Source organism: Manis pentadactyla, chromosome 18, assembly GCF_030020395.1.
Source record: "Manis pentadactyla isolate mManPen7 chromosome 18, mManPen7.hap1, whole genome shotgun sequence".
NCBI classification, from domain to species: domain Eukaryota; kingdom Metazoa; phylum Chordata; class Mammalia; order Pholidota; family Manidae; genus Manis; species Manis pentadactyla.
This window is the reverse complement of record NC_080036.1, coordinates 7,229,255-7,242,671: the sequence shown is the minus strand read 5'-3', so window position 1 is coordinate 7,242,671 and position 13,417 is coordinate 7,229,255. Positions and strand designations below refer to the sequence as shown.

Here is a 13,417-nt window from a genome sequence, read left to right as displayed (position 1 = left end):
CATAATGCCCTCAAGTTCCAAGCATGATGTCACAGATGGTAGGATTTCTTAATTCTCATGGCTTCATAATATTCCATTATATGTATATGTCTCTGTCTTGCATATATACACAAAAAAACACACACTATATTTCCATATGTAGTATATGCATGTGTTATTGTCTCCCATATGGAAGATCAGTTAGCCACATACATCATATGTATGTGGATGTATTTGTGGATTTCCTCTTCTGCTCCACTGGTATATACCTGTTTTTGTTATGCCAATACCTTACTGTTTGGATTACTATACCTTTGTAATAGAATGTGAGATTAACAATTGGGATGCCTCAGCTTTGTTCTTGCTTAAGAGGCTTTGGCTGTTAGAGGTCTTTTGTGGTTTCAGATGAATTTTCTTTTCTATTTCTTAAAAAACATCAGTGGAATTTTACAGAGATGGAATTGAATCTGTAAATCACTTTAAGTACTAAGATATTTTAACAATATTAACTCTTCTAATATATGAACAGAGGATGTCTTTCCATTTGTGTGTGTCTTTTGTAATTTTCTTCAAGGTTTTAAAAACTTTGGTTAGGCTAATTTTAAGTAATTATTCTTTTTATTGCTAATGTGAATGAGATGGTGTTATTTTCATTTTGAATACTTCATTGTCAGCGTATAGTAACACCACTGAATTTTATACATTGATTGTTTTGTCTGTCAACTGATTTCATTAGTTCTAACATTAGTGTGTTTGTGTTTGTTTAGTCTTTGCTTTTCCATATATATGATCATGTCATGTGGAAACAGAGATCATTTTACCTGTTCCCTTCTGAGTTGGTTGTCTTTTTTTTTTTTTTTCCTACCCGCTCCAGCTAGAACTTACAGTACTATGTTGAATAGAGGTGGTAAGAGTGGATCTTTGTCCTATACTGGGTCCTAGAAGAAACTCTGTCACTTTTTTCACCATTGTGTATGATGTTAGCTGTGCAGTTTTCATTCATGACCTTACCTGGTGGTGTTCCATCTCTACTATTTTGTTGCATGTTTTTCATGAAATGGTGTTGTATTTTTGCAAAAGTTTTCTCTGAATTTATTGAGTTGTTAATGTGGTTTTCATCTTTCATTCTGTAATTGTGTAGCATGAAATTTATTGATTTTTTTGCATACTGAACCATCCTTGCAACTCAGGTACAAATCTCAAATGGTTGTGATGAATGATCATTTTAATGTGCTGCTGAATTCAGTGTAAGAGTGTTTTGTTAGGATTTTTGCATTGGTGTTCATCAGAAAAATTGCTGTATAGTTTTCTATTATTGCCTTGGGTTTTATAGTCAAGGTGTTGTTGATCTAAAAAAAATGTTTGGATTTCTTCCCTCTTCTACTTTTCAGAAGAGCTTAAGAAGAGTTGGTATTAGTAATTCTTTAAATGTCTTATAGAATTCACCCATATAGCTATATAGTCTTGGACCTGTCTTTGTTGGAAAAGTTTTGTTTAAATTCAGTTTCCTTTTTTGTTATTAGTTTATTCTGACCTTCTGTTTCAATTTTGTTATTCTATTCCTTTCTTTCTGTTTTCCTTTGTTGTTGAATTTTTGCAGTGATATTATTTGTTTCCTGTAGAGTTTTCTTTTTGTGTCATCTATAGTTGGTTTTAATGTGTGGTTACTGTGATATTTGCCTAAAGCATCTTTTGGTATAATAGTTTGTTTTACTCCTAACATCTTAACATCAGTCATATCTACACTTCTACTTCTCCCTACAAACACTTCATGTTATTTTTGTCACACTTTACATCTATTTATAGCATGTCTCCATTAAACAGCTCTTGTAGTTATACTTCTTAAAACATTTGTCTTTTAATGTTTACATTAAAACTAATATTTATATACTACCATTAAAGTATTACAATATTCTGTATTTGTCTTTATATATAATTATATAAAGTAAGTTTTATATTTTCACATATGTTCATGCTGTTGTTTATTGTCCTTTTGTCCTTTCCTTTCAGCTTGAAGAATATGCTTTAGCATTAGCTGTAAAGCAATTCTCATGGGGATGATTCACCTCGGCTTTTCTTGAATGAGAATGTCATTATAGCCTCTTCATTTAAAGAAGGCACTTTTTTCTGAGTACTGAATATTTGGCTAGAATTATTTTCATTCAGCATTTTGAATATATGGCTGCACACATTCCCTTTTGCCAGGTTTCTATTGAAAAACACAGGGAGGAGCACCTTAGGGCTATGGTTGGGAGAAGAGTTTTTTCCAGGTGACTAATGTCCATTTTTATGAATGATGCTCTTTTTATTCTTTCTCTTTACCACCCTATCCACCATTCAACAAAAAGTGAAGTTTATCATATATAAGATGTTTCTGACACAAAGGAAGGAAAACTTTAGGGAATAATCCTCTCTAGGATTTCAAAAACTTACATCATTATTTCTTAAGCTATTCCCCCTAAGGAATGTAGACAAAAACATATTTTCTCAGTGTTCTGTGAAGTGGCCAGTATCAAAAAAGGATGGTCAGACTTTACACTGATTCAGAGAGTCTTCCAACAGGTAAGTGGCAGATCATCTCCATCTTTTTACCCAGAGAGGCATCATTAAAAAAATAAACATAATTTTATAATGTATTTTCATATCTATTTTGACCACTCTGTTCCCCTACACTCTGAGAAAGGAATAGAAGTGGGAGAAAAAAAAACAACCCAAGGTTTTCAAGATTTACTCTTAATATAGGAAAGAAATTGAAGACATGTTCTGGCAAAAATGATGCCTTGAAATCAGTGTCTTTTATGAGCACCGGGAATATGAAAAACCAACAGTGGAAGTAGGGATAGAGGAGGTATTAAGGCTTACTGTGGTTTCTAGAAATGGCAAAGTGTAGAAAAGTTCACCAATGATTTTGAAGCAAGGTAGCATGACAAGAAAAGTCCTCACTAAGAGTTATGGGTACTGGAAAAGTAGAAAAATTCATGCTTGGTTACAAATTATGCAAATTTAATGGAGGAAGTGACCTTCACATGACTTCTGGAGAATTCCAGATTTTCCATCTCCAAGAGAAAGCTTTGAATATAATTTCTGTATCAGGCTATATAATTATTGCCTCCTGTGTCTTCTCAAATGGTATTGTAAGAATATAATCTGTAATTGACACACATCTTAGATTTAATTTGAAAGCTGTATAAATACTTCTCAGAGAAAGCTCAGAGGAAAGATGACAATGGGGATCTTAAATCCTGAAAGATGACATGACATACATGTGATAGGAAGCTCCTGAAAATATTTTGGGTAAAAATATTCCCTTTTTATTAATATTTGTCCCTGCCCAATGTTTTTCCATACTTGATCTTATCCACCCTTGTCCCTCCACAAATCTTGTGATTTTAATAGGTTTTGGAAATATTAATTTGATGTGATTTGGGGAAACCAGATAAAAGTAAAGGGTATTGAGTTTCATGATGACCTTTTTGATCTCAGGTTAAACTGTTTTCCAGGGCATGTCCTGAAGAGATAAGCAGAGATCATATGATTCCATTATCTTGAGTAAGGACTTCATGGAGACTAAGTCAATTACTGTTTAATTTTGGATTTTGAGGGATGACGAATCTTGGCATGAACTGTTAACATTCCCACACCTAATGGTACATTCTGCATAAAAATACAGTGAAAATAAGAATTCTCCCAAAGATAGAAGTCTAGTATAACTCAACCAGGAGGGAAGGGCAGTTTAAGAGGTAGTAACTAAGGAAAGCAGTTTCCCACAGTAGTATCTTCCATAAAACACAGAAACATGGGAGGAGCACCTACACAATGTATCTCCCTCATCTATTTACCTTTTCCTACCTGCTTTTCCTTCAGTACTTCTTTGTTACCCACCCACCTCAAACAACACATTTTTTTCATATCATTGATTCAAAAAATTAGTCTGTCTAAAGTTGTCTTATCTTGTCTGAATAGTTGAGCTAAGTACAGCAGTTTTTGGAAGATGTGCTATGTGACTGGTGCTACTTTGTCTTCAGATTGTTGTAACTCATTTCGGTGTCAGATTCCATAGAGACCTTCGTGCAACGTGTTAGCACTTTCCTCGAAAAAAAATGGAAATGTGGTCCTAGACCACATCCATAAAAGCATAAATCAATATTAGAAGGATATGGAAAATGGTGTTTTTTGCACATATACTGGCCTACATTCATGAAAAAAGTGCTTTAAAATTATCATTACTAGGGGTGTTGATTTTCAGTGCCAATGTGGTGTTGCTGTTCTGGTACTTCCTGTACATAAATATTACAACTATTAAAAAGCTAATAAAATTTGTATCAATTTTATATTGCAAGGATGTATTATTATGAGAATGTCTGCCTCTGTACCATGCACAATAAATGGAAGGCCTCAGTAGTTCATGCTGTGAAGGTCATTTATAATAGTTATAGTACAACAATTAGATAAATACGATCACATCTTAAGTAGTAGTGGAGAATATTCAACTTAAAAGCTCTACTGATCAATTTCCAAAGTACAAGGCATTGAGGTGGAAATGTGGAGAATAAAATTCTGGGACTAGAACTTTCCAGTATTCTAATTCCAGGAAAGGATTGAAATGAAAAATAATTTTGTGTTATGAGAATGCTGTCTTAATATTATTTCAAAACAGTAAAGGCCTAAGGGAGCAGGAGAATGGATTTTCCTTCACACAGGCAATCACTGAAGGTCATTCAGGGAAGTTTCTCAGCAGTTGGGCCCTAAAGTTCACAGGAAGGGAAGCAGCAGGAACAGGAGGCATTTCAGAAAAACAGGAGCAGTTCAGAAGAGTTTGGATGCCCTATGCCTACTTATTTATGTTAACACTTGGCAACTACATTATGTCCACTACAGAGCTCCCATCTGGCTTATTTGCTAATCTCTGTAAGCTCCCAGTGTATTCAAATATACCTTGTTTATATACAGACTTCAATAAATATTTATTGATTTGATTGTATTCTCCTTTTTCCAGAACATGTCATATTATAGACTCAAAAGTAGATTGAAAATCCTTTTGTTTAATAGAAAAAGAATTCCTGAAGTGGACTTGAGGCCAGGGAGACTAGTTTTCAGAGAAATTAATAAATATATAACTAAGATAGTCTGGATTATTTTGAACATGAATAGATAGAAGTGGGCTTTATAACTACAAACTGTAGTGTAAGCCTTTAATATCATAATGAAACTATTTATTGAATATTTGATGAGAATTCAAAATAATTAATGTTAACTAAATTATATTCATTTATTACCCTTAATTTGTTTTAACTATATATGTCCAGAGGTGAAAGAGATAACTGTCCTATAAGTGGACAAGCTAATAAAATTGGTTACATCCAAACCAAAACTACTCTCAAGGAGGTAGTCAAAATTATAGACTCATAGGGTGATAGAGATTCTCCCATCCTCTTGTTTCCAGTGCCTACCATATTTTCAAATTCAAACACTTTATGCTACAACATTCATTTAAATGAATAATGGAGAGAACAAGCTCATTCTAATGATTAGGATACCAAGACTCACTCTTTTTACCATTTTAGATCTTTGTCCAAGATCAAAAAGTCCAAAAAGGCTTTTTAATCTTCGGCACTAAGATGTGAATACTTTCATAAAACATTTTCCTAGGAGTTGTTTTTTATGTGAAGGAAGACAAGAGACATTTCAACTCTGTTGAAGAGATGAAAATTTACTAAGGGAAAGAAAATATATACAAGGATAATTTTGTGTCTTTGGAATCTATCATAAGCTGAATTTTGGTCAACTCACAACTTGTAAGACAATATATTGGAGGCATGGGTGAGACTGAGAAGGAAGACAATAGGATCAGTGAGTATTTCAGATTATGTTTAAATGCATCACACTTCACTTTGTTTTTACTTGCATGCAGTGTCTCTTTTAACATCAACTTGGCAAGAAATATCTAGAGAAAAGGTTTTGTTCTTGGAAATGAGGGTCATGATAATATCTCTTTTTAAATAAAAGAACATTTTCATTGAAAGAAGTGATATTTCAAAATTCCATAGGCTTTTCTAAGATAGAAAAAAATTAATCAAGAAGTCACTTACTGATACCTACTTTGCTTTTTTCTAAAACCGCATCTCACTCCCGTTTCTGTTTCTCTGTTCTGTTCCTTGAATGTGTGGTTTGGAGAGCTCCATCATGACCTGCTCCTACACAATCTGCTTTGTGAAACACTGACTCAACCACTGGGAATCTAAATGCTTAAGCTAAAAATTTGACTTGTGAAAATTTAAACTATTAGCTTATATCTCCGTTGTAATTTGAAAAGGTAACTACAGAAATTCTGATTGCTCTGGATGTGGTTTTCAGAGATTAAAGAAAGACAAATAGAAGTGGGGATATTTGAGATACTAACGACTATCAAAGAGCTGATCTCTGTCCATTAGTATTTGTTAAGAACTAAGATCTCAGTCATGCTTGAAGGATTCAGCAGATTATTTAAAGGCTCCATATGTTTCCTGTTCCTCCTTTCAAGCTGGAATATTGGTGAAAGAAGTAAGTGATTATGATACCAAGACTCACTCTTCTTACCATTTTAGATCTTTGTCCAAGATCACAAAGTCCAAAAAGACTTTTTTATCTTTGGCACTAAAATGTAAATATGTTCATCAGACATTTTCCCAGCAGTTGTTTTTTTATGTGAAGGAAGACAAGAGACATTTCAACTTTGTTGAAGAGATGAAAATTTATTAAGGGAAAGAAAATATATATAAGGGTAGTTTTTTGAAGAAGTAACCACACTCCTTACTTCTAAATAATACACACTTGAGTAAATATTTAACAATACATAATATATAAATGAATGAACAAAGAATGCATATTTTTCCTTTTTGGAGTGGTGCATGAGTTTATTTTTCATGAACCTACCAGAACAGTCATGTATTACTTAATGCCAAGTGGTACACCATGCATAAACGCACCAAGATTTATTAAAAGGAGAATACTCAAGGAAATTATAAAATGGGGATATCTCTGAATTTTATATTTGCTAAATTGACAAAATTATCAGAATTTAAAAGCTAATGAGGGATTGTATTTGAAATGTGCTGTAGGAAAGTATTACATTAACAAGCTTATTTGAGACTCATAGCACCCCAAGAATTGGTCATTAAAAATTGTGGAACAGAGTATTTACTGAAATGACAATAAGAAATCACAGGTAGAATGTACCTGATAAAGAATATTTGATTTTCCTTAAATTATTTCATTAAAGCTGATTAATTTCTTTATTTTTGCAGATAATTCAATCCACACACATCCCTTCTCTTCATTCATGAAATCATGCAGCTGAACAACAATGTGACTGAGTTCATTCTGCTTGGGTTGACCCAGGATCCTGTTAGGAAGAAAATAGTGTTTGTCACTTTCTTGCTTTTCTATTGGGGAATATTAGTAGGTAACTTGCTGATTATTACTACCATCAAGACCAGCCGGACACTTCGGAGTCCAATGTACTTCTTCCTTTTCTACTTATCATTATCTGATACCTGCTTCTCTACCTCCATTGCCCCCAGAATGATTGTGGATGCCCTTTTGAAGAAGACCACTATCTCTTTCAATAAGTGCATGATACAAGTCTTTTCTTTGCATTACTTTGGCAGCCTGGAGATCTTCATCCTGATCCTCATGGCCGCTGACCGCTATGTGGCCATCTGTAAGCCCCTGCACTATGTGACCATCATGAGTCGGCGGGTCTGTGGTGTGTTGGTGGCTGTGGCCTGGGTTGGGTCTTTTGTGCATTCTTCAGCACAGATTTTTCTGGCCTTGAGTTTACCTTTCTGTGGTCCCAATGTGATTGATCACTATTTCTGTGACTTGCAGCCCTTGTTGAAACTTGCCTGTACAGACACCTACATGGTCAATCTCCTCTTGGTGTCCAACAGTGGGGCCATCTGTACAGTGAGTTTTGTCATGTTGATGTCTTCCTATGTTATCATCTTGCATTCTCTGAGGAACCACAGTGCTGAAGGGAGGAGAAAAGCCCTCTCCACCTGCATCTCCCACATCACCGTGGTCATCTTGTTCTTCGGTCCTTGCATATTTATATACACACGCCCTCCAACCACCTTCCCCATAGACAAAACAATAGCTGTGTTTTATACAATTGGAACACCCTTGCTCAACCCTCTAATTTATACACTGAGGAATGCAGAAGTGAAAAATGCCATGAGGAAATTATGGAGGAAAAAGTTGATCTCAGATGATGAAAGGTGAATAGAAGTTCACAGTTTACTTCATGATTTGTTTTGACCTATATTTCCATAGAGAATATGACCTTCCTATTGTAGAGTTATTGAAATCCTAACTTGGAACATGAGAGTTAGTTCCTTCAGGAAAATAAGGAATGTGAATGCTTCTGCTGGTTAGTGTTGAGTCAAATTTATGTAGAAGAAGAGACACGGTGTCGTATAAACAGGTATATATTGTACATTGCCTAGATATTCACCTGTGTTTCTGTCTCTCTTGCCTGCACTATCACTGTGATTTGACTGAATGTTTTCCCTGCTTTTCATCATCAGGATGTCTGGTGCTCTCTGCATCTGTATTACAGCTTTTGTATTTATAGTCTGGCTAGTTTTACCTCTTTCAAAGTATTCATTTATTAAACACTTCTGTCTCATTTTTGATCATGGGCTTTCAACTTAATTGTTCTTCCTGAGGCAACAGAAAGTGTCAGGTTCAAATAATTGTAGAAGGTCATCTAATAAAGCATGATATTAAATCTAGTCATCTCCTTCCTAATTCTTGAGGGCTCATTCCAAATTCTTACTGTTAGTTTTTTTAGGCTTTTCTAGAACAGTGACATAACAGAAATTTCACTCTTCTCAGGTAGGTCTCTGATCTATGAAAATTTGATTATTGTGTTTGTACTCATTAGAATATTCTTTTGGTAAAATCTACTTTATCCCCCTATGTTGATTCCTGCTGACTGGGGTATGGTGGTAAGGTTTCTCTTGAATTATATAAATTAATCATATCATTTATAGTCCAAAGTAAGTGTGATATATTATGTGCTCTAGGAGTAGAGAGAGTAAGCAGTTGATATTAGTGAATATTAAGATATTAATAGAATAAAACAATGAATGAGATAACCTCAAGGAGGATATTTAGTTTTAAAACAGTAATATATATAAGACAGATATGAATTATGAAAGTGGAGTGTATATCATCTTTTAAGAAAGAGAAACTATTATTTATGACAGTGTAATGAGGGATATGTAACATAATGCATAAATAAAAACCCATAAAACTGTACAACACAAAGTGTAATCACTAATATAAACTAAAGACTTTAGTACAAATGTAACATTTGTTCATCAATATAACAAGTGTACTAAACTATACAATATGTCAGGAAACAGGAAAACTGTGAGGAAGACAGTAGATATATGAAAACTCAGGGTATTTTTTGGATCATTTTTCTGTAACTGAAACTGCTCTGAAAAATAATATATTTTATAAAGTTATATATTTTATATATATATTATATATATTTATATATATATTAAGTTATATATTATAAACAAGAAAAAGATTATTTTCTCATTTCCATGCTTAAAAATATATTATTTGAATATTTATGCAAATGTATTATATGAGCACATCCTCTGTGCTATACAAATATCATTAATGAAATAGAAGAAAATGTGTGAGAAGTTTTATTGGGACATTATACTTGCAAACATTCACTTAAATAATGTTACTGATCATGAGGAATTTGCATAAAATTCTTTATATTCCATAGGATAGTCTTTAAGACTTTATACTTACATATATAAAAAGTATTTTTCATTATTTTTTTCTTTCTCTTAAAAATACCACTTTCATGGACATCTTCATGTTAATAAATGCAGAGAAGAATATAATTATGTCTCCAATAATAACAAAATGTGTTTGGGTTTTGCTACAAATGTATGTTACCTAGATATATCAGAGATTCTGATGGGAGGTAAATGTAAATCTACATTTTCAAAGCCTCAGGCAGGATTTTGTGTTCGGGATATAGATGAATAGGTGTAGCACCTAAAAGTTTATTTCAAATGTACTAGAGAAATAAAACACCAAATATATAATGGGGAGCTTAATTTAAAATGCTTATTGGATTTTATCTAGAATGATATGAGAAGGCATTTGAGTGATCTGGTTTCATAGGATTAGTCTGATTACCTTATTGAATGAAGAGTGCAAACTGGGATATTAGTGAGGATGATATTGTAGCAGTGTAGAGAACAGATTATAGGAGCTTGGATCAGTGTAGTAACCATGCATATGGTGAGAAAGTCTGCATATGGACAGTTTTCACTTTTGATAGGAATATAAAATTTTAAATACACTTTGAATGCAGTTCTAGCTGTTTATTATAAAATTAAATTTACATTTAGGATATGTCCCAACAAATCCGTTCTTAGTTTTCAAAAGGCATGTTTACAAAATATTTGTACTACAATGTTTACAGCAACTTTGTGTATATGGACAAAATCTTGAAACAACCCCAGTGTGCATGCATTAAGAAAGGTTAATCTCTGAGAGAGCATCACACAAAAGGTGGTTTTAATTCAGTGTAAAATGTAACATAAAAGTCATACTTATGATATATTGAATTATGTGTAATATAGTTACATTATTTTTGTAGTTTTACTTATTAATAGCAATATTTTATTGTAAACCTGAAGACTACAATAAAAGAGCAATAAGAAGGAAAATTTAAAGACCAAGAGTCTCCCCTTCAGTTGAATCATGTTAGTAGTATCAAAATTGACACTGTATCTTAACAACAAGTAAAAAAGTAAATAAACTTAAAAATCATCAACTCTTCTGAGATTCATAAGAGAAGTCAGGTCACAGGGCAAACTGTTGCCATCATAATTGGAGAGACAATAAGAACAATACAGAGGATCACAATTTAGAGAAATAGGTACCCATGAGCAAAAAGAGCCACACTTACTAGTGCTGGGTAGGAAAGCCTAAAATGAAATTGACTAATTGTTGGAGGCTCTATATGGACAAGCGTTTGAATGACTCAAGATGGACTCTGGCATCAGAGGCCTCCACATCTTTGTCAGTTTACCTCCTGGAGATGTACTAGTTCTCACAGTGAATATTGGAGAAAAAAATTCTTGCACTTCTGTCAGGGGAGGGGAAAGAAAGCTGTTTTGAGATACACCAGAACATTCTGTACTTCTTAGGAAGACCTGCTCTCAGGAGGAACTAGTCAATCAAAGCCAACCTACTGGATTATTATCAGAGTCTAACTGCCTTGGGTGAAGGAAAACACCCAAACTCAGCTGCCATTGGCCATCCTGTCCCATCCCAGAGGGTGGGTCATGAAGCACACGTGAAGTTCACAGCACAGAGGCAGCAGCTCACTGAGAGACTGGGATCTGACCCTAGGACTACACAACACTTCCTCTCTCCCTACACCTCACCGAGTTCATCATGTCTGAGTAACAGTACAAAATTACAAGGCATCCTAAAAGGCAAAAACACAGTTTGAAGAGACAATGCAAGCACTGGAACCCTATTTAGATGTGGCAATGGTTTTAGAATGATCAGATCAGGAATTTTAAGAAACTCTTTTTAATAGGCTAAGGGGTTGTCATAGTCATTTTGGTTATATAACAAAATGACAGACTGGTTGTCTTAAACAGTAGACACTCATTTCTCAACTTCTGGATTCAGGGATGTCCAAGACCAAGATGACAGCCATTTCAGTGTCTGGTTGCAGCCATCTTCCTGGTTGACAAATGGCCTTTGTCTTCACATTGCTTCATGGTAGCTGTAAACCTGGGGAAAGGAAATCCCAGTGCAAAATACCTCTAAAAACCAAAATCAGTCAGAGGGAGAAATAAAGTTTAAAAACTCTTTATAGCTTAGAAATAAACAGTCTGGGGCCATTTTTCTTTTGTGCTCCAGCAGAAGCAAAACCAGTCCTCCCCCTCACCTCTCAGGTACAGATAAGCCCTCCATTGCCCAGGTAATTACCCACTGATATGGAAATGAACCCCTCTCCACCCATGATGAATGATGCAAATGCACTAAAGCCATACTTCTTTCCACCTCTGAATGCCTATTGATATTCACATGTACGAAAGTCAGTAGAGAGATTCTGGAAATACTACAATTTTACAGACAGTAGAGAACAAAGGGAAAAGGGAAGCAAGCTTCTGTGACTCTTCCTGCAAAGTCAATGATCCCATTCATGAGGGATGCATCCTTATCACTGAGTTACCTCCCAAAAGCCTCCCCTCTTAATACTGTCAGATTAGGTGTTAGAAAATGAACACAGGAATTTGGAGTTAACACAAATATTTAGTCCATAACGAGGATTCCAAAGTAGAAAGTATGCAAGAAAAGTTGCTACAGGACAGGCCCCTTAAGTTTAAAAATACTTAAGAATGAACCTTAAAGAAATGCAACAGATCAAAAGCACCAACAAAGACAAAAATATACATAAAAGGGAATGCCTTTAATGAACTTATTAGTAAACTGGACACAGTTAAGGAAAGTATTTCAGACCTTGAGTATGTCTGAGCAGAAACCTCCAAAATAGGAAATAAAAAGAAAAAAATGCCAGAAAAAATAAATTAGAACAACTAAGACTAGTAGGACACTTGCAAAAATGATCACATACATGTAATATAAACACTCAAAGAGAAGAAAAGAAGGAAAGAAGAAATATTTGAAGGAATAATGATTGAGAGTTTCCACAAATTATTATCAGACACCAAACCAAGATAAAAGCATATGAATGTATAAATCTCACTAGAAAAGTCACATATATATAGAAATACACATTAATGTAATGAAGTAATAGTGGTACATAAATCACTTTTAGTCCTACTACAAAAGTTTAGGGACAAAAGTATTAAGAATATTTATAACCACAGAAAACAGTTAATGCTGTTTTTTAAAATATTAAAAATGTTCATTGTGACTGTGGGTGAAATTGCAATATTTTCACAATCTCTCACCTGGCTTTGGTGCATCTGCATACCAATAGGTGTTTCAAGGGGTGGAGAGAATTAGTCCATCTGTTAGGCAGGAAAATAGGTATGAGCGGTGTTGAATGAGAAAAATGCCAGGAAAGTCCACTGAAAAGACCCAGAATCAATCAATTAAAGACCAAAAAGCCCAGAGCAACTTTGCCTGGAATGTTTGAATACTCCCCAGATAAGGGAGGGTCCCTCAGCACAGCCCGTGTCTTTGTTGTGTTAACCACGCAGGCCGGGCTTACTTTTTACCTTTACCTGTATGCTGTTTTTTTTCTCCTTCCAGCCCTAATCAAGTGGTTTTTAACCTAGGCCACTAATTTAGCATGCAGGCCCAGCCATAAACAACACAGAAAAGGCAGGAAGGATTCAATTTCAAAGATTGTATTTTAATACCCAGGAAG

The 13,417-nt window shown here is 34.4% G+C and overlaps 1 protein-coding gene across 1 annotated transcript; it reads left to right on the top strand.

Annotated features, from left to right (window-relative positions):
- Positions 1 to 7,305: 7,305 nt before the first annotated feature.
- On the top strand, positions 7,306 to 8,410 carry LOC118935907 (olfactory receptor 4C11-like). The gene has a single exon (XM_036932553.2). It carries the CDS (start codon positions 7,306 to 7,308, stop codon positions 8,236 to 8,238), a length of 933 nt encoding a protein of 310 aa, XP_036788448.2. The 3' UTR covers positions 8,239 to 8,410.
- Positions 8,411 to 13,417: the final 5,007 nt, after the last annotated feature.

Coding starts and splice junctions, on each gene's coding strand:
- LOC118935907 (XM_036932553.2), top strand. CDS start 7,306: ATGCAGCTGAACAACAATGTGACTGAGTTCATTCTGCTTGGGTTGACC.